This window comes from Xenopus laevis, chromosome 2S (genome assembly GCF_017654675.1).
Source record: "Xenopus laevis strain J_2021 chromosome 2S, Xenopus_laevis_v10.1, whole genome shotgun sequence".
Taxonomy (NCBI): Eukaryota; Metazoa; Chordata; class Amphibia; order Anura; family Pipidae; genus Xenopus; species Xenopus laevis.
In genome coordinates, this window is record NC_054374.1 from 90,070,331 (window position 1) to 90,093,046 (window position 22,716).

At 37.4% G+C, this 22,716-nt stretch overlaps 1 protein-coding gene across 5 annotated transcripts in view; it reads left to right on the forward strand.

Moving 5' to 3' along the window:
• Window positions 1-22,716, forward strand: part of caln1.S (calneuron 1 S homeolog) — a 154,682-nt gene that overhangs the window by 49,428 nt on the left and 82,538 nt on the right. For 4 of the 5 annotated variants that reach the window (XM_018249678.2, XM_041584120.1, XM_041584121.1 and 1 more), the window contains 2 exons: window positions 5,736-5,863; window positions 17,122-17,265. In XM_018249678.2, coding sequence (XP_018105167.1) covers window positions 5,743-5,863; window positions 17,122-17,265 — 265 coding nt within the window. In that variant the 5' untranslated portion in view covers window positions 5,736-5,742. Of the gene's footprint in view, window positions 1-5,735; window positions 5,864-12,614; window positions 12,698-17,121; window positions 17,266-22,716 lie in introns of those variants that run through there. The other variant, XM_018249680.2, reaches the window with a different exon arrangement.

Sequence of the window (22,716 nt, forward strand, 5' to 3'; positions counted from 1 at the left end):
TATATATATATATTTGAAAAGTAGTAAAACTGTAGTAATTAGCAAGTTTTAAAAGCAACATATTTGCGAATATTAAGGCACAGTTACATTTTATTTCATGTCACAAACTTTAAAACATCAAAAATAGTAATTATGACATGCAAAAGTAATTTAGTATAAGGTAACAGTCCCTTTGGCACAGATCACAGCTTCTAAGGCGGCAGGATTTTAGGGGGCGGCATGCTGCTCAACCACACCCACATTGGTTCAGAAACATTGGGGATGCGCAGGATATACAATAGTTTTTTAAACTTCCCATGCGTCAATCCCCAATGCTCTGAAAATTTGCGCAAATAAAGGGGAGAGGACAGGGTGAGGAACGACAGCAGGCCTAGGTGTGCTTGCTATGTAAATCCAGCCCTGGGTCTATCAGCTCTTGTTGCAGGGATTTTTGCTCACTTTTTTTTGCACATCTCTTCTAGTTCCAAGATCTTCTTGGATCTTCTTCTACTGACAGATTTTCATTAATGTTTTAGGCATGGGACTGCAAGGGCCATTCTGAATCCTTTAACTCATGGTGGCTTTTGAGGTACATTTAGGATATTTGTCTGACTTTTTACATTCAGAATTGGCTGATATTTTGTGAAATCCATTCCTTGTTTATTGTGCCACTGGTTGCCACACAACCCCTAAAATATAATGGATCCACCCCAGTGGTGTAACTACAGATAACGCAGAGCCCACGTCCCTGGGGGGGCCAAGCCAATTTTACTTACAAAGTAATTTAAATACTTAATTTGTCAAGGGGAACCTATACTTTTGCATCTATCTATCTAATCTATCTATCTATCTATCTATCTATCTATCTATCTATCTATCTATCTATCTAGACATACAGCATATATATATAATATATAGGCACAGACCCTCCAATTGTCTCTATTTTATGGGGTACAATCCTCCTATGTGAGAAGTGAGTGGGGGGCTCACACTATTGGAACACATTGGGAAGGGAATCCTGGCAGCCACAAGACAGATTGGTTAAATACAGATGATTAGCCTATAGATGATTAGCCTATGGGACAAGCAAAAAATATGTTTTGCAGATATGAGGTCCTAAGTGTGCAATTCTAATAAACAGTTCAAATATTATATCTGCTTGCAAACCGCATCTTATTTTTGCTACTGGCTTTGTTCAAACAGGTGTTTACTAAGGGCAATTAATCTGAATTTGAATGTTTTATTCTCCATTTCTGAGCTAGAGATACATAAACCGCAATGTAACTGCTGATTACCTCCTTGGCAGATCCAATTAAACACCTGCTATTGCCTAACTGAGCAAATCATTAAAATCAAATAGACATGAATATCCATTCCTTGTATTATTTCTTACTCCTTAGCAGCTTTCTAAGCTTTGGAAATATAAGGAAGTGGTTAGCTGCACATACATGCAGTAAATAATTATATATTTATACTTGTATATAATTTAAAAAATTGCCAGATAATGAAGAAATAACTAGGGCTTATGCAGAAATGTTGCAAGAACAAATCAGCTGTCATCCTAATATTATAGAGGTCATTTGAGAGAATGGACCAGAAGGGACTTCAGCCCTTACAGAGTCATGGTGGAGTAGCAGTGCAAAAGTCAAATCATCTTCTAGGCAAAAGGAGCCCCCATAATATATATTGGATTTAATGGGCAAACTCACTAACCTCCGAAAATTTGCTAGCGATGGCTTCGCTCACATCGCAACACGTAGATTCGCCAGGACAACACTAATTCACATAAATCTGAAGTTGCGTCCAGGGCGACGAACACTGGCAAAGTAGCACTAGCGTTACTGCAGCAATCTAAGCGAAGTTTCACTAGTGTTTCCTAATTTGCATACGGCTGGAAGTTAAAGTTCAATGGACGTATATGTTGCAGCTAATACATTACATTACACAAGCCCGGCAAACCTTAATAAAATAAAATAGAGTTGTTATATTGCCCTACACATGAGCCCAGTGTATAGTTTATGTGCCGTATGTTAGGAAATGTAGGGGGAAGTATTTGACCCAGTGAAATAACTGCTGCATGAAGAGAGAATGAAGAGAAACAGATGCTGAGATAGGAATAGTGAAGGTAAACTTGATTATTTCAGAAATGGCAGAGCATTTTTAATTTGATTGTATTTAGAAAGTTTCCTATGCATATATTACATTTTCATGATAGTTCCCCTTTAATTTATGATGCACAATGGTGTCTTGTGGAGTTAACTTACCTTGTTTGTGATTAGCTGTTATTTTGATTCCTTCAAAATGAGGCTATTTAAAAAAAAAGGCACGAGATGGGTTGGCTGAAGAGTGAAGACCAGGATCACCACTGCACTCTCCCTCCCATTTTTTTAAATAAGTACTTTATTTAAATAAATACATTTAAAAATTAAAAAAAACACACGTTATTGTCGCAGCTGTACCGGTAATTTGATTGTAATGGAGTAATGCCCTTGGCTATCAGGTCAGGTGGGGGATTCGTTTTTCAAGGCAGCACGCTGAGGAAACTGATACAAAGGCTGACTGTTAAGTGTTATGTAAGTAACAGTTAACAGTAATGGTTATATCACGCTGGTATTGTGGTCATAAATAATAAAAACAGCTGTAGCAGTCCTGGTACAGTTGCACAACCAAATACAGGTGGACTTCCTACATATTTTTACTGGTTTTCTTTCATCTTAAAGTTGATTTATAATATATTTGGCTGCAGAATGAGATCTTGTCTGAAATGTTGTGTGTCATCACTACTCATCCCCTAATCTGTTGCTAAGTGGATCAAATCCATTGCATGATGGGAGAAATAATTATGTAAAGGAGGAAGTTCTCCTGCTGATGTGGTGTAAGGTGGTGCATTGCAGTTCTAGTTGAGCACAGACATAATTGGCAGCTATCTACACTGACTACCATGACCTGCATGACATGAGTTAGCATCAGCTTTATTTACATATATTTATTTACCATGAAACTGTGTGCAAAAACCATAAGCACTTGGGACCCATTCACAGAGCAGTTGCACTCATGACAATTAAATCTGGTGTGAATTATTGTCTAACGTAATAGCCAGAACACCACTTCCTCCTTTGCAGCTCTCTAATATCTTAGTTAGCCGGGGGGGGGGGGACCTGGGACATAAGTGTTAAGTTAGGTTGCTTTTGATAGTCAGCACACAGCTAAGGCTAGAAGCAAACTAACTTAAAGGAGAATTCAACCTGTCCTGAAAAAACCCTGTACCCCTTCCACCCCAGGTAGACCCCCCTCCCTCCTCCCCCCAGGCTAACTACCCCCCTGGGGAGATGCCCCATACTACATACTTACCCCTTACTGCCAGAATTGAAGAAGTTTCACCACTCATCCGAGAAGCTTCTTCAGTTCAACTGACTGGTCTGGGAAGTCCAGGGCATACACACTCTTTAACTAATCCAATTACAGATGTGAGAACAGCATTGTATGTAGTAGACAGGTGGTGTCGAAGGCCACGCCTCTAACATCTCAGAAGAGCTTTGAAAGTGTGAGCTATCCAGACTGGGCCTTTGTTAAAACAGCAGCAACCAAGCCCAACAGGAACACCAAAAGGAATAACCCCCAGAGACACATAGTAGGAAAAACATAGTCATCCCATATATAACTGGAGTGTCGGAGAAACTCAGGAGGATTTTCAACAAACACCACGTCCCTGTTTTTCAAACCTAGCATTACACTGCGATGAAAATTGGTACACCCAAAGGATCCAACTCCGAAAGAAAAACAAAGCTATGTGGTATACGCAGTCCAGTGTAGTGATCTATACTTGGGGAGACAAAACAACTGCTCACCAAGTGAATGGCTCAGCATAGGAGGGCAAACTCTATAGGACAAGACTCTGCTGTCTTTCTATACCTAAAAGACAAGGAACATTCCTTTGAAGAGAGCAATGTCCAAATCTTGGATAAAGAAGATCGCTGGATTGAGGTGAGGTGTGAAAGAAGCCATTCAGGTCAAGGTGGAGAAACCTGTCAGGCTTGGCCACAGGTGAGTGGCTGGTAGTTAGGAGCCTTGGTGCTGTATAACACGAGTACAGCGGGTATTTGAGGTTTTGATAGGCCGGAAACATGTTTTGCAGAATAGAATTTTAATAATGAAAAGTATGGCAAAATAACAGATGAACAAAAGATAAATAATATAAGTTCTTACACCAGGTTGTTGGCCAAGGGCAGGCAACAATAAAGCAAGTCCGAGAAACAAGCTGAGGTCGGGGGCAGGCTGATGGCAAAACAAGTCCGTATGGCAGGCCGAGGTCGGAGGCAGGCTGATGGCAGAGGGTAGTCCAGTAAACAAGCCGAGGTCAATTACCAGGAGGTCCAACAGAGAGCAGGTAAGGGGAACTGTAGCAGAGAACAAAGGCACAGGGAACAAGGCAGGAATCTCAGGAACAAAAGCAGGAATCTCAGGAACAAAAGCAGGAATCAGGAGTCACAGGAACAAGGAGAACGCAGGATCTAGCTTGGGAGCTTCAATGATCAAGCCCCGGAGTAACATTAGTAACAGGCTTATAAAGGCCCTTAATTAACATTTTACCAACACCTGGTAGAGCAAGAAGGAGGAGGAGGAGGTGAGCAAACGTAAAAGGTAGAACGTCTTTAATCATACCAATAGAAACAGAATCCAAAGGTCTCCAGTGGCTCAATAAGAAAATGCAGGAGCTTGTAAGTGTAAAGTTCAGAGTTCGATCCCAGGTAGCTCCTGACAGAAACCATCCCTGAACAGAGGCGGGGGCCTTGAGACTACCTGTCTGCTACATACAATACTGTTCTAACATTTGTATCCCGGCAGTTTCAGAACACTTTACACATCCATTCATGCAACTCTCACAAGTGACACCAGTTTCTAGGAGTTGCATGACACATTGGATAATCTTATCACAATGGCAAACGAAATGAGCAGGCACTTCCAAAGATCACTCCTCCAGGCAGATTTGTCAAAAAATATGTTACTTTTTTCCGGTATACAAAGTGTCAGCCTTACACGTTTCATATCACACTGATACTTAATCATAGGCTAGGTCCTCATATTTCCCACATCATATTTAAAATAAAATAAAGAATAACATCAGTAACTACACAGAATCAACACCTCTGTGAATTTCAGATGTCATCTCTCTGAAAAGTTACAAAGTGCCGTTGTGATTTTATTAGTGGAAGAGTTTATATGCTGAGGATTTCACACACCAGTCAGTTGAACTGAAGAAGCTGCTCGGATGAGTAGTGAAACGTCTTCATTGATTACTCAGCAAGTCCAGTTGTTTTAGAATTACTTATCAGATATACCATGACCTGGATGAATGAAAATCTTCATAGTCATATTTACACTGAACTGTTTCTTTAAGACAGGGACTTCTAATTGTGCCATAAATTCCTAGCAATAAGGGGTGGTGGGGGTATGGGTGCTGAACTTGATGTCCATACAGCTCATGCATGTTGCAAGAAGCAGTCATAATGCAACTTATGCGGCTTATGTTATCAATATGGCAGCTGATCTTGTGAAATCCTTTAGTTATTCCTTTTATTTCACTCATTACCTGGTCAATGGTCATGGTTAATAATTAAGAAAATAATTGTGTGTTTTTGTTTTCTCAATAACGGAGGACACGTGTACATGATGTACATACACATGTATATACATACTTTTTTGCTTATAAAGGATAATGTTATGTTAATTTATAATATGTTTCCTTTCATGTCAAGGGAGAAGATGCCATTCCACCATGTGACTGCTGGCCTGTTATACAAAGGAAATAACTATTTGAATCGATCACTTTCCACTGGTAGTGATAGTGAACAGCTTGCCAATATCTCAGTGGAAGAGCTAGATGGTAAGTTACTATAAATAGTAAACTTTTTTGTTAAATATTTGTATGTGGGATAAGCCAACACTCATATATGTATGACTACAGGTATGGGATCCGTTATCTGGAATTACAGAAAGGACATCTCCCATAGACTCCACTTTATTCAAATAATCCAAATTTTTAAAAATGATTTCCTTTTTTGCTGAAATAATAAAACAGTAACTTGTAAGTAACTATTAACTAAGATATAATTATTTCTTTTCAAAAGCAGAACCAGTCTATTGGGTTTATTTAATCTTAACATGATTTTCTAGTAGACTTAAGGTATGAAGATAACAAAAATATATTTTTATTTTTACTCTTTTTGATTTATTTTTTGGAGGAACTCATATCCATTTTTTTTCTTAAGGAAACAACGAAGATCCAAATTACAAAATGATCCATTATCTGGAGAGCCCCAGGTCCAAAACATTCTATATAATAGGTCCCATACCTGTACAATCTTTAATGTAGGAATACGTGGAATTAAAGATAGTGGAGCACTCCTTAATGTAACAGGACATAATATTGTATCAATGTCACAATGTAAGACTTTTGACTTCATCACTGACCTCATTGACCTGGTGGTCAAATGAAAAGATCAGCCTGGTTTGATCAACCATGTTGGAGGCTAGATCTGGAAAGACCAATTTCTATGGCAACCTTGCCAAATAAATGGATATTTACATGCCCTTGTTAGTGGTCACATTTGTTCCTATGGCATCTGCTTAATAATAAGGGATCTTGGGCACTGTTCAAAAAGCCTCTAAATACAATTAAGTTTTTTAAATTTTGTACTGGAAATTTTGGCAAATTTGCATATGTACTCTGTACTTTGTATTATGTATCTGTATTGTAAACCGGGAGAAATACTGTAATATTTATAACTTTATCGGGGTTAAAGAGAGGACTTCTCTGGCTTATTATTGATTGGTTATGTTGCTAAATTATTGAAGATGTTTGAATTATTGAACTTTGAGGAACATTTTTTTCTCCTAGCGAAATGTTAAAATACTGAAATATTCAAGAGGTCACAAAATAACAGAGAGTATATTAACTGTTCTGTCCTACAATTAAAGTATCTTCACTTGGACCAATAAGGAGCTGAGAAAAATCTGTCAGTGTATGCGAACATACTTATGAGATGTAATTTTATGTATTTCACAGATGCTGGTTTAACATAATGTAGATATGTTGTAATGGTAGAATCTGCTCTGAAATGTATTTCATTTTAATAGGTCTTCAATGTAATAAAGCAGTTACTCTACTAATAATTACTATGAAGATTAGATTGCCACTGGTTTCTCACTCGTTCAGTGCCATCATGCATAGTCTGTGAAGATCATGGCACTTACAGTAAGATCTAGGTTAAAGTCATTACCCCAGAAATGAGTAAATTTATACTTATAAGGGACAAATTCACTTATGGTCGAATATTTTGGTTGAATTAACCCTCGATATTCGACTGTCGAAGTTAAATCCTTCGACTTCGAATATCGAAGTCGAAGTATTTACAGCAATTAGTTTGATCGAAACGATTAAATCTTTAGAATCGTTCGATTCGAAGGATTTTAATCCGTCGATCGAACAATTTTTCTTCGACCAAAAAAAGATTGCAAAGACTATGGGGACCTTCCTCATAGGCTAACATTGACTTCGGTAGGTTTTAGGTGGCGAACTAGGGGGTCAAAGTTTTTTCTTCAAGAGACAGTACTTCGACTATCGAATGGTCGAATAGTCGAACGATTTTTAGTTCGAATCATACAATTCGTAGTCGAAGGTCGAAGTAGCCCATTCGATGGTCGAAGTAGCCAAAAAAAACATTCGAAATTCGAAGTTTTTTTTTATTCTATTCCTTCACTCAAGCTAAGTAAATGGGCCCCCCACTGTAATTTATTTTTCCCTTCGGCAGCACCATGAGATCTATTTTGGCCTTTCTGCCGTGTAGGACAAGTGGATAAGGAGCCTGTAACCCCACATATAAGTTGTAGTAACTTGCTATGCACGCTAGTGTTTTTTTTTAAAAAGTAACCATACAAAATACATGCTTCAAATTTTAATAGGGAGGGAGTATTGCTGCCAAAGGGTTACAGGCTGTTAGCATTTTAACTCTTTATCCACTTGTCCTACATGGCAGGAAGGCCAAAATAGATCTCATGGTGCTGCCGTATGGGACGTAAGGGAATATACAATTTTGACACCACAACAATGTTCTGCTGTCAATTTTTCTGTTATGTTCACTTTTGTGAAATATATGGGTAATTCATTTACTGAAAAATTAAAAGGCGGATACAAGTGATGGGTGAATAAATTCTCCACAAACGAATTTGTGGCAAATTATTGAACACAACCCAGCACAAATATATTCCAATTGTAAACAGGACATCTGCCATTGACTTTTACATGACCTAGGCAGGTTTGATAGAGTACTTTTTTTATTCTGATTTTTAACACCATCAGGGCTTTGTTAATCTCGAAAAAGTCTTACAAAAAAAATTGTGTTTTCCCCTTTAAAAGTCCAACTAGAAAAATGTAAAGTTTTTTTGATCAGTGAATGTGCATTGTGGAGTATTCCTTGATTTGACAGTGTCTGGTGGCACACGCAAACCTTACATGTACTGTACTAATAACAAAAAGCCAAAAACATAAAACTATTCTATTAAACAAAATCAAATGATAAAATGAATGAATCAATTCTTAAGTTCATTTACATTAAAACTGCTCTGAGGACTATAGAACATTTTCTGTAATTGTGTTTTCCCCCTCAGAATCAGAAAGCCTCCATGTGACTGAATAAATAGGTATTAGAAATTTTGATGGGATTATATTGTACATATAAAATGGTTACTAAAGGGCTACTACAGAAGTTAAAATTCATAAATGCAGCAGTTACTACACATGCCTTTATTGAATAAAATGGATCACAGATCATTTTCTATTATTTTACACCTATAACAAGAATCCTAGGTGGAATAAATGTTGTAAAATTTTCAAATAAACACTTGCATAACAAAATGGAAGAATTGTAAATGCTGCATTTGTTTCATTTTTGAAACAAGAAGAGTAGAGTAGTCATAATCTGTATCCACACAGAGTTTAATTTTCAAAACAGGAAGAGTAGAGTAGCCATAATCTGTATCTACACAGAGATGTATGCCTCAAATTCAGACAGACAGATGTCCTCTTCTAGCACGTTACCTCTTGGAAAAATCATTTTGGTTACATTTTTTAATGGAAGAGCTGCTTATTGGTAGATGTGCTAAAAAGAAGTATTTTAGAGACAGAGAAAACAAGAAACTATTAGTGGCAAAGAGGTATCCACTATGCCCTGAGATAATGGTCTGCTCATTATACGCATTCGAAAAACCATTTCAAAAAGTAGCATGTGACTTTGTTTTTCATTTTAGATTTTGCCCTGTTTAGTGCAAGAATACAAACCACACATATTTCTTAATTACAATGGAAAAAAAGTATGTTCTGCACAATTCACTGACCTAATATTGAAAAAAGGATTTTTCCTTTAGAAATTATAACTTCATAGAATTAACTTTACCAAGCTAAAATTTACCTTCAATCATAATTCTATTGTGTTCACTGGTTCACCCAGCTAATACATTTGCAAGTGAGCACACTGCATCAATTTTGAGCTTTAAATTGATACGTGATAAAAATACATGAATAGAAAGTGCAATTATCTTTTTGGCATTCATGTGAGTCATTGTTAAAACATTTTGCATCAAATTACCATTAATATGCAATCATTATATATAGTGGTTTGGATCTGAACTCCTTTTCAGTAATTTAAGTATAATAAGTTATTCAATGGATTCTGAGTAAAATATGTTCCCTGACCAGCATTCTGATCTGTGCTTTTGCACTAATGTTTGTTTTTGTGGTTTATTGCAGTTGCCCATACTATCCTAGTTACATTCAGAACTTTAAATCCAAATGTGCTCTTCATTATCTCAAGAAGGAATACTTTGGACACAAGTTACTTTGTTTTGGTTTAATGAGTTTTGCTGATGTGTTCTGCCACACATGGAACAAATAAATTAAGGCCAAAGAAGACCAAAAAGGTCAACAACCGATTCATATTCTTTCCAAGCAAAGCATTAGCAAATGTTAAATGTTGCTATTTTGTATCTTGCGTCAGCATCCAGTCTACAAGCATAGGTAAACTGAGGAAAGAAGTATTTTAATTTTAGTAGTATACCCAGTTGTCATTAAATCAAATATATTCATTCAGTGTTTCTTATTTTAGAGAAAAGATAAATGAACAAGCATAGGTAATGTGAATCTCCTATTATAGTTGCCATATGCATGTTTTCTATGTATGTATGTATGTTTTATAAGGTCAATTAGAGATAATTTACTGATGCAGCTGTTATCATACAGCAACATATCTAACGTACAGTACACATTTGAGAGTTACAATACTGGTGCAGCCTCTTCACATTATTTAATAGTCACTCAGTATTTACTATTCACTTGTGAGAGTCAACATACAGAATTCTTTGCAAAGTGATCTTAATGAATGGTTAAACTGCCTTTTAAGCATAATGATTTCATATAGAGATGGAATTTACTGTGTACAAATCTATCATCCATAATTAGCAAGCAGCAATGCTGTTCCTAACATGATCAGTTTTGAGCTTTAAATGTATTGTGTATCATTTAACTATACAATTTGTTATTCTCTTAATATTTTTTGTCCTTTATTACCCTCAATTTTACATTTTCTCTCAGAATTCCAGTGTAATGAACCTATTGCAAACAGGCACAACATATCAATCCAGATTCTAGGGGTTCAAAGATCTGTGCCAGTTTTGAACTATGGGTAGGTGAGAGCAGGTTATGTTGGACAAGGGTTCAACACATGGTAAAGGACTCACTTGCCCAAGAGACAACTGCATCTGCTGTATTAAACTGAATTCCTCAAAATGATGTAATAAAACCCCAAAGTTTAAATAAATCATTTTGATTAGACAAGTTTGATTGTAAGCTCGAATGGGGAAGGAACTGTTGTGAATGATGTAAAATCTTTGTAAATCACTCTGAAATATGTTAGTGCTATATAAACATATAAAAGTGTAATAATAATAATAGTATAGCACCTACATTTTCCACAGTTTTATATTATACATAATTTAAAATGCTATGTCCCTATCACATTCACATACATACCCACATGCAGAGGAGGCTTAAAGCTTGGATTTAAGTGGTTTTACAGCTTTCAAACCACAACTAAACTCACTAACTCTAAAACCACGACTGTCATTGAATTTATTAAAGGTTTAGATTAAAAAATACAAACAAAAATGCACTGGACCAAAATTAGACCAAAAATTTGTTTTTTCAGGCAATTTGTAGCAAAAAAAAATTCAAAAGCCTCTATCATTCTGATTGATTTAAAAATGGTCCAATAAGATCAGCACTCCACCCATTGACTTGTATAGCACCTTGACAACTTTTACTTGGAGAAGTGTGTCATAAAAGGCTTTCACGTTATTTTATTTGATAAATCTCACATTTTTAGTGCTTTTCTAAAAACTGAGAAAGGCACAGTTTTTTGTGATTTGTGGAAAAATAAAAAAATTGTTAGTATTTGGGCCCCATAGAGGACCATTTATAAACATTATTATTTTAGTGGTTTTAGAAATAACAAAATAGTATCATCCATAGCTTTTAGAAATTGAAAAAAAACATTAATAATTTGTCCCCGTTGTTCAGTTGAATCAGGAGCCAATTTACTTTCCGCTTAAAATCAGTTGCATGTTGAAAATTTTATGTTTTTCTGTATAGTAACCCAGACATCAGAACTAACACATACAGTCATCCATAAAAACCAGAAGCAAGATATACCCAACTGAATTGCTGTCAGTTCAGATGTGCATGCTAAATGAGAACTGAAACTGTAGTCCGTAGAGTAAAGATGTTTGTATAGCTAATTTACTGTACAAATGTAGTACTTACTTTAAAATTACATATATAAAGTGTGCTAAAACTTTAACACAAAGAGGCAGATTTAATCATAAATTGCAGCAAATTGCAGAAAACATGTTTGCAATTAAAACTCAAGCTCAAACTTTAATATGCAGCTGTATTTAGTTTTGGTTTTGGTGGCTTATTCATATATATGAAGACTTTAGTAAGTTTTATGACTGCTCTGCCTGATACTTCAGATGGTTCTATTCTTAACAAAAGGCAAATATACATGATCATGATTTCAATTGATACTGAATGGCAAATGTGCAAAATTCAAACTGGGGAAGGTTAAAGGGCTGATTTATTAGCCAATATTTTTTTTTACCAATCATGTAAGGTATAAAAGTCTAATCTTATGTGTTGAAATTATTCATTCTGGTGTGGAAAAGAAAGTTTGACTCATTAGTTCTCAAATGCAATTAGCTTTGGGTATTGGTAATTCAGATGGGTGTCAGTGCTGAGCACTGCTGCTGAGTTGAGTAATAACCTGTGCAGGTTCCCATCTTCTGGCCTTGAGAGGCCATCATTTGAGAGTCACCGACACTGCACATGCTCAGTGCAAAACAATGATTTTCCAGTATAATTTATCATTTAGTAGAAGGTTATATATTTGGCTACTTTATATGTAAATTAATTTTCCATTTTGTTAGCAGTTAACCTGACACCTAAGATCTAATGGCTGAACATTTCTGTTATGTTTCTCAATTGTGCACAAGCAGCTTTGATCAGTATTTTCTCAGTCAATTCTAATTATGCCTTATATACAGGGCCGGAACAAGGGGTAGGTAGAAGAGGCATCTGCCACGGGCGCAACAATGGAGGGACGCTGGGCAGGTACCTGTTAAAGGGTCTTTTGCCTATCCTTAGTCAAGGTTTTCATGCTCCCTCTGCCACTTTTGTCTCCCTCCTCTCCTTTCTGTCACTCGCCCCCTAACTGTCTCCATCCCTGCCCTTCCCTCTGTCACTCCCATCTCCTTTCTCTCCTGTCACTCGCCCCCTAACTGCCTCCATCCCCTGCACTCCCCTCTGTCACTCTCACCTCTGTTATGGCGCATGTGCGAGTGGGGGAGTGTGGGTAGCATGGTGGCCGGCTAGGTGGCCTAAGGCGCCCCATCAGCTTGGTCCGGCAATGAGTAAAGCTTGTCTTTAATTTAAAGGGGAACATCCACTTTAATTTACGCAATTATATATCCCAGACAGAGGGAAGAGGCTGACATAAAGAACATGTGTGAACATGTGTAATGTGTGAGTGGGGCGTGCCAAATCTTATACAAAATAGTAGTTATGTACACAAGAAAGGGTACAACATTGCTATGCTTTACCAGCAACCGCTATCATACTATTTTATTTTAAAGGACCAGTAACATCAAAAAATTTTTTACAAATTTTCCAAATTGTTAGAATACAACAAAAAAAAACCACCAAGACAAAATTAAATGTTTAAATAGCAAGGCATTTATTAAGAAATAACTTACCGAAACTCCACTTCCTGTCCTCTACAGAAAAGGCGACACGGCGACCATCCATACTGTAGCGCTCGATTTCTTCTCCCTGGCTATTCACTGACAGTGTGTCCTCTGCCCCGATCTCCTTCTCCAGCTCTCCTGCTCTCCAGCTCTCGGTGCCGATACCTCTTCCTCGCTGCCAGTATATTATCCGTCCTTCGCTACAGTCAGTTAGCGGTGCCTGTTCTACTTCTATTTGCTGCTAGAGGAGGAGTTGATGCTTGTGGTTCTCATACTGGTTCTGCTGGGACAAGTTTCCATTCTTATTCTGTAGGATGGGACTGATGGAGCTGACTGAGGTCACATTGGTCGTCGCACACTCCATCAGCCTGCAGCCGGTCCCTGATCTTCACGCGATATCCCCAGGTCCCTGTGTTTGTCTGTATGCCCGCCGTTCGTCCTGCATGATCTCCTCTGCTTGCGAGAGCCCTATGAGCCTAATGAACCGATACAGGTGCCGCGCTCACTAGTGACCGTCATGCAAGTCATCTGCAGCTGCTTCAACTTAGTAGCTCCATGCGCTTGGGTTCCAGCTGGACAGGAATGGAAGATCGATTCCAAACAAAAGCGTGCGGACACCAACGTGCAGTCTGCGGGGGGAGCCGAACCGGTGCCGATACCAATTCCTGCGAGGGCGCAGGGTTTGCACAAACAGCTGTCCAGCTGGATTGCTGCAGTCGCTGCTAAGTTATGGATCAGCAGAAGTGGACGAGCGTTTGCTCCCCGTGCCACTTCTCTGGCTGCTCATTCATTCAGCTCTCCGGTAGCTTTGGGAGAAGCTAAGGCTGCCGGGTCCCAGGCAGAGAAAAAGCCCTGGGGAGCTGCTGTGTTGGGGATCACTGGAACCCAAGCGCATCGCATGGAGCTACTAAGTTGAAGCAGCTGCAGATGACTTGCATGACGGTCACTAGTGAGCGCGGCACCTGTATTGGTCCATTAGGCTCATAGGGCTCTCGCACAGCAGAGGAGATCATGCAGGACGAACGGCGGGCAGAGAAAGAAGAGGATGGGGACCTGCTGATGCCCCACTTCCCGCGCTGATCCTCCACCAAAGACCCATACAAGGCGGCGGGGTCGGCAGGAGCACGGCAGGGTCTTACATCGCGCTGATACACATACAGACAAACACAGGGACCTGGGGATATTCACGTGAAGATCAGGGACCGGCTGCAGGCTGATGGAGTGTGCGACGACCAATGTGACCTCAGTCAGCTCCATCAGTCCCATCCTACAGAATAAGAATGGAAACTTGTCCCAGCAGAACCAGTATGAGAACCACAAGCATCAACTCCTCCTCTAGCAGCAAATAGAAGTAGAACAGGCACCGCTAACTGACTGTAGCGAAGGACGGATAATGTACTATCGGCGAGGAAGAGGTATCGGCACCGAGAGCTGGAGAAGGAGATCGGGGCAGAGGACACATTGTCAGTGAATAGCCAGGGAGAAGAAATCGAGCGCTGCAGTATGGATGGTCGCCGTGTCGCCTTTTCTGTAGAGAACAGGAAGTGGAGTTTCGGCAAGTTATTTCTTAATAAATGCTTTGCTATTTTAACATTTAATTTGTCTTGGTGGGTTTTTTTTGTTGTATTCTAACTAATTTTTGTAAAAAAAATTTTGATGTTACTGGTCCTTTAATGCCCTTTAGTTCATTCAACATTAATGGCACCACATTTATATAATATATATTAATTAAGTGTTTTGTATGGTTGTTGATCTGTGCCGGTCAACTTCATATTAATCTAGGCAAGATGTATCATGAAATAACATGATACTTTCTTTTCATTTTAAATTACAAAACTTGGGGGGTTATTTACTAAGACTTGTTATCATATTTTGAATAAAACAGACACTCTATCTAACTCCCATCCACAAATTTCACTAGTTTACTAATAATTCAGGTTGATATAATTGGATTGAAAAATAAACCTTGAAAAAGTTATTGACCAGTTATTTGAGTTTTCAAGTGAAAATCAGCATCAAACACCCCAAAAGACCTAAAATTCGCGAGGGCAAAAAAAATCTTCAAATGGGTAAAATAGCTCTGCCATTGACTTTTACATGAATTCAACAGGTTTTAGCTGTAATATTTTTAGATTTTTTTGGGGCCTTAATACAGTTGAACCCACTCTGGTTTGCGTGTTTAACACATAATATCTAAACAAATTTAACCCACTTATCCCATTTAACACAGAAAATTGTGTCACAGCATCCTGTCAAATTAAAGAGTTCACCATTGTAAACAATGGTGCTTTGGTATACTAATGAAAAGGTTAAATGCGTTAAGATGACTTTAGATAACACAGTTTCTTCAGTTAATCCCGAGTCATGGCGCATTTAACACACAAATCCAAGTAGCTATTTCTCTAAAAATTCTATTTTTTTTTGTGTGAAAAAAACCACCACAGAAAAGTGACCTTTAATAAATAGACCCCTTAATGTTAATGAATTGAGCAAAAATATTTTTTGGCATATGTCTAAGGCTTAAATTTCTTAAAAATGTGAGTTTTTTTCACAAAAAAAACTTGACCACAGAAACTCGACCTTTAATAAATACACCCCTTATCGTTAACGAATTGAGCAAACATTATTTGAATAATTACTGTATAAGCCAATGGGAGAGGTCCAGTGATCAATTTGGTGATGTTTGTAGCCTTCCTGACATTCAAGTATTTTTTCAGAGAAAAAACTGGAATTGAGTTTGGTCGAATTTGAATAGAATTCAATTCAAGTTTTCGGGTCGGTAAAATTCTTCAGAGTTTTAGAAATTCAATTTTCTTCCATTAAATAACCCCCCAATTTAATTTAGAATATATTCAAATTTAAGGACGTTTAACAAAACTAACATGAATTCGAAATTTGACAGCTTGATAAATGTGCCTCTAAATTTATTACTAACACAAAATAACAAGGAGCAAAATCTGTTTCCAGTTGGGTTTGTGGGAATAATTTTGTCCAAGCCCAGAGAATACAAAGTTACATTGAAACCACGTGAGAAAAATGTAAGTTAATGTCATACATACAACATCTGACCGCTACCTGTGGGAAAATAAAAGTATATGATGAAGTCTGCATTTAGGCAAGTACAGCGAGGTCAGGTATAATCATGTTTCTTTTTCATAATAAAAAGGTTTACTTGGGATATACACAGCTTGTAAAGTCTATTACTAGTTAATTGAAAAATAATGAAATAATATGAATTTTGCTTGTTTGTTTTTCCAGTGAAAAATATTTATTTTTGAGGTTTTTCTTAAAGAAGACAAGTTTAAAAAAAACAAACCTTTGCACAGAACAAATTGTCTGCATTTCGCAGCAGTTTTCCCTGCAATCACATTTTTTCTTGACCGTGACATTTAATAATTTAGCCTCTCACATTTGAGATCTTTTCATACTTTTCACATTTTTTTTAACTACAAATGAATCAATACATGCACATCATTAAATGGAAGATTTAAATATCATCAAGTTTCCATGAGGCCATCAGACTGTAGCTTCTCTTTACTTTACAGTATCAGTGACCTTTAAAATACTTTGCTCCCTGGGGAACTCATAGAAAAAGGAAAATGCAGTTCTCTTTTGAGTTCAGCCTCCTCTAGGCAGCTGTTTAAAAGCTAAGCTTAGGGGTTGTTAGAAAACATTCTTAGTTCTCGTGTTAGTTCTACAGCATGAGTAACTGTTAATAGGTTTTAACACCCATATATAGGATTGAAAAATCTTGAAATTATTCATATATGATGTTGTTTTATTTTGTAACAGAGATACGGGAAGCTTTCAGAGTGTTGGATCGAGATGGTAATGGCTTTATTTCCAAACAAGAGCTGGGCATGGCCATGCGATCCTTGGGTTATATGCCCAGTGAAGTAGAATTGGCAATCATCATGCAACGACTTGACATGGATGGTAAGTAGCTAATTTTATGAGCAATTAACGTTTGGAATTCCAAGTTCAACAATTCATGCTTTTTAATAAAACCCTAATGTTAATTTTTAAGTATGATTTGGCAACTGTATCATTTGGTTTTCCTACTAAATTGTGCTTAGAGACAATCATATAACAGGCTAAAGAATATGGAGAGATTCCTTTTTGGCCCATAGAAATGGGCAGCTTATCAAAGCTACAGGACATGTTTTCCAGCAAATAAAAAAAAAAATTGTATGAAGTGGAAAAATGATTAGATAAATCAACCATATTTAAAGGGGTTGTTCACCTTCCAAGTACTTTTTTTTAGTTCAGTTGTTTTCATATTGTTCACCAAAAATAAATCAAAAAATTCCTATATCCAAAGATAACTGTCCCAAGGCTTTTTTCTTCAGTAAAAAAATATATTTTTATTTAAATTAGCATTAAAACTCAGAAACATACTGACCCCACAAGGCCCACCTTACGCGTTTCACACCCTCCGGCGCTTAGTCATAGGTGTCAAGACCTATGAGTTTGTGCCAGCATGGTTTTATGCGTAATAGACTAACTTAATTTATTTTTATGAGAATGTAAGTAGAGACCTCGATTCTGGGATGGCAGTGGATGTGATTTACTTTGCTAAAGCATTTGATACAGTGCCACACAAAAGGTTACTGGTTAAATTAAGAAATGTTGGCCTGGAACATACTATTTTTACCTGGATAGAGAACTGGCTAGAAGATAGACTATAAAGAGTGGTGGTAAATGGAACATTTTCTAATTGGACCAGTGTTGTTATTGGAGTACCGCAGGGCTCTGTACTAGGTATCTTGCTTTTCAACTTGTTTAATAATGACCTGGAGGTGGGCATTGAAAGTACTGTTTCTATTTTTGCAGATGATACTAAATTGTGCAGAACTATAGGTTCCATGCAGGATGCTGCCACTTTGCAGAGTGATTTGTCTAAACTGGAAAACTGGGCAGCAAACTGGAAAATGAGGTTCAATGTTGATAAATGCAAGGTTATGCACTTTGGCAAAAATAATATAAATGCAAGTTATACACTAAATGGCAGTGTGTTGGGAGTTTCCTTAAATGAGAAGGATCTAGGGGTCTTTGTAGATAACAAGTTGTCTAATTCTGGGCAGTGTCATTCTGTGGCTACGAAAGCAAATAAAGTTCTGTCTTGCATAAAAAAGGGCATTAACTCAAGGGATGAAAACATAATTATGCCTCTTTATAGGTCCCTGGTAAGGCTTCATCTGGAGTATGCAGTGCAGTTTTGGACTCCAGTCCTTAAAGGAGAAGGAAAGCCCCAGGGCGCAAAACCCCTCCCCCCCCTCCCCTGTGTTGCCCCCCTCCCTCCTCCCCCCTGGCCTACCTGTCCCCCTGGGCAAATGCCCCTAACTTGTTACTCACCCCTCTGCGCAGGTCCTGTCCACGGAGTTCACAGTCGCCATCTTCTCCCACGCGCGTCTTCTTCCTGCTCTGACCGGCGTCTTCTGGCGCATGCGCAGTAGGAACAGGTACCGGTACAGCTCTATTGTGCATGCGCCGAATGTCACGAAGTGAAATCGGAAAACTTTGTGACATTCGGCGCATGCGCAGTAGAGCTGTACCGGTACCTGTTCCTACTGCGCATGCGCCAGAAGACGCCGGTCAGAGCAGGAAGAAGACGCGCGTGGGAGAAGATGGGCAACACAGGGGAGGGGGGAGGGGTTTTGCGCCCTGGGGCTTTCCTTCTCCTTTAAGAGGGATATAAATGAGCTGGAGAGAGTGCAGAGACGTGCAACTAAATTGGTTAGAGGGACGGAAGACTTAAATTATGAGGTTAGACTGTCAAGGTTGGGGTTGTTTTCTCTGGAAAAAAGGCGCTTGCGAGGGGACATGATTACGCTTTACAAGTACATCAGAGGACATTATAGACAAATAGCAGGGGACCTTTTTACCCATAAAGTGGATCACCGTACCAGAGGCCACCCCTTTAGACTAGAAGAAACTTTCATTTGAAGCAATGTAGGGGGTTCTTCACAGTCAGGACAGTGAGGTTGTGGAATGCACTGCCGGGTGATGTTGTGATGGCTGATTCAGTTAATGCCTTTAAGAATGGCTTGGATGATTTTTTGGACAGACATAATATCAAAGGCTATTGTGATACTAAGCTCTATAGTTAGTATAGATATGGGTATATAGAATTTAATTAAAAGTAGGGAGGGGTGTGTGTATGGATGCTGGGTTTTCATTTGGAGGGGTTGAACTTGATAGACTTTGTCTTTTTTCAACCCAATTTAACTATGTAACTATGTAAAAATTATTGAGTGATCCAGGTGCAGATTTTAAACACAATTTGCTACATTAGTTGATACATTTCTCAACAGCATTTTTGGGATGTTAGCAACAATTGAATCAATTCTAAAAGCTGCCTTTAAGGAAACTCATGAAATTTTATGAAATTTTATCATGAAATTTTATGAAATTTTATAAGAAATGTATCAACTTTTGTATTGATGTAGAACAGTTTACAGAGTTGGCATCCCCCCTCCTAGAGCTGTTTCCGAAACACATGGGAAGGAGAAAAATGAATTTTTAAACTTCAATATTAGAAAACTGGAAACATATAGAAAATAATTGAAAAACATTTTTTTCTGGTGAACTATATGGAAAAAACCTGAACTGAAAAAAAATGTGTTGGAACAACCCCTTTTGCATCTGGAGAAAAATTCCACAACATTTTAAGAATATCGGGAAAAGATTTCCTAATGTAAAAAAATATTCTACTGGCAAGAATTTTTTTTTACATTTTCGTAGAGGGAACAATTAAACATTTAGGGGCCCTTAATTCGAATTTGAATTCACCACCGAAAACCTGCCAAGTTCATGTATAAGTCAATGGGAGAGGTCCAGGGACCAATTTGAACATGTTTTAGATATTCGATTTTTTTACTAAATAACCCCCCAATCGAATTTCAAGTATGTTCGAATTTATTAGAGTTAAAAAAATTCACATGAATTCAAAATTTGACCTTTGTTAAATGTGCCACCCCATAAATTCACCTGTTAATTTCTACTTTAGTATTCCAAAAGAACTGCTTTTTTACCGCTTTATTACCATCTTCTGCTCGCTTCTAAAAGAAGGAACTTTTTTCCCTGGTAAAATCTCTGTCAAGGCTATATGTTAAGCAAAGGATAACATAGAAAATCCTTCTGCAAACATTCACAGCCCTTGACTCCTATGCTCCTTACTACATTAACTCACTTGTCTCCTTGGCTATTTCCTCTGCAGCTCTCAGAGCCGCTATCTTTTCATAGCTTCCACAATAACAATAAACCTTTCTGTATTGCCGTGCCTATGTCTGGAATTCTATTCTTGAATTTCTCTGTAGGAACATCAATCCTTTAAAAAGAAATGAAAATCCTACCTTTTGGAACGCTACAACATTATGGAGCAGATTTATTATGGGTCGACTAGTGAATTTGAATTTTCGAATTGTATTTTTGGTCAAAACTCACAAATTCGAATTGGGAATAATTCAAACTTGATTTGAATTCAAAATTCGAGATTTATCAAACCTTGACCCTGGGAACAATTCGAATTTGACTATTCGCCACCTAAAGCCTGTCGAGTTCATGGCAGAGGTCCAGTGACCCATTTGAAGATGTTAAAAGCCTTCCTGACATTCGACTTGTTTTGAGTTTTAGATGTTTAAGTTTTTTCTTAAATAACCTCCCATTTGAATTTCGAGTATATTCGAATTTATTAGAGTAAAAAAGAAATTCACATGAATTCGACCTTTGATAAATGGACCTCTAAATGCCCAGTTTTAGAACTTAAGGGCCAATAATTAAACCTTTGTGCACTTTGCCCTTCTATTTGTATGTTATCTACCCATTTAGATTGTAAGCTTTACAGGGCAGGAACTTAATACTTACTGTCTTTTACTACATGGTATATAATGTCTATATTTATACTGATTTATCATAATGTTGTCTTTTTGTACGCTTCTATATTGTAAAATTACAGCGCTGTGTATCCTTGCAGCATCTTTTAATTAGAGTTATACATGCATACATCTAGATAAATCAACTGACAGTTGTGATTTGTAATGATGACCAACACATTCTTTTTAAAATGAATGCACAGATACCAAATTACTAATACAATCATCAATTAACACTGATTACTATTAGAATATAACTATGATGCTCAGCAGCAGAATGTGCCAAAATAACATGACATAGACAAGGAGAAGGCAAACTGGAGGACCTTTGTACCTACTGTGTGTGTGTTTTTTGTATCTGAGTTATGAGCTGGTAAGTGGGTAGAATTTGAAGGGAATAATATTCCAACTCGTTTTCTTTCCTACTCACTTGTGTACTGTGTATATGTGGTAGCAGATCCCTATATGTATAAACATATATCTGCTATCAATACCAGAGTGAGCTGTAGTGTGCAAGAAAATGCCTAGAAATATGTTTATTATTATTATTTTTTAACAAAAGTCAGTATTGATTGTCCTGTTATTTTGTAAAGGATTGCTCCTAGTGAGGGACTAAATCCTTTGTTTAGCTACAGACAAGAGTGACTTGGCTTTTTGTTTGCATTGATTTGTTTTGATTGTTCATCTACAACTTTTACAAATGCTAGATTTGTATGGACTGCCTGTCTGATCCTGATCACAGTATATATCAGTTGCACTACACAATGCGCCATGATGTGTCTATTTATGTTGTAAAACTACCAATAAGAAAAGGTTTGTGTCTGAGATCCTACAGTATGTGTACAATGGTAGCAAGTAAATGTTATTGTATTTTGCACTCACTTTTACTTCCTTGTAACAAATGAAGGAATGTAAATTGCAACAGGTGGTTTATGTTATTTAATTAATTATTCCACATCATATATTCATATATTTTGAAACACTCCACTTTAAAAGCTTGGCACTGAATGTTCTACTTTTCAAGAACAAATTGTTTTCAAATAAACATTTAAAGTATGTTAAAGGATATTTCTGTGATCCAAATAATGGAAAGATCCGTTATCTGGAAAACCCCAGGTCCCAAGCATTCTGGATAATAGGTCCCATACTTATACCTTTACAACAAAATGATGATATCATTAAATGCCCTATCAAGAAATTAGTTATTCCTATTTGTTTAATATTTGTAACGAACAGTTATAATTCTTCAAAAAAGATTTAGAAGAGCAACCAAATTCAACGTTATTATTCTATTCAATGGCATAGCACAAATTGCTACCTATAAATTGTCAACCGGACAATAGTTGGCAGTTCTAGTTCAAGGACATTTCCAGCAGATGATATACAAGCTAATACAACAATCCAATATTTCAGAGCAATTTTTCACTATTGTTTCTCCTGTTTGTATGATCAACTGGGAAATGAAAATTCCTTCCAACTATAATATGGTGCTAGTTTGTTCCATTTAAAGCAT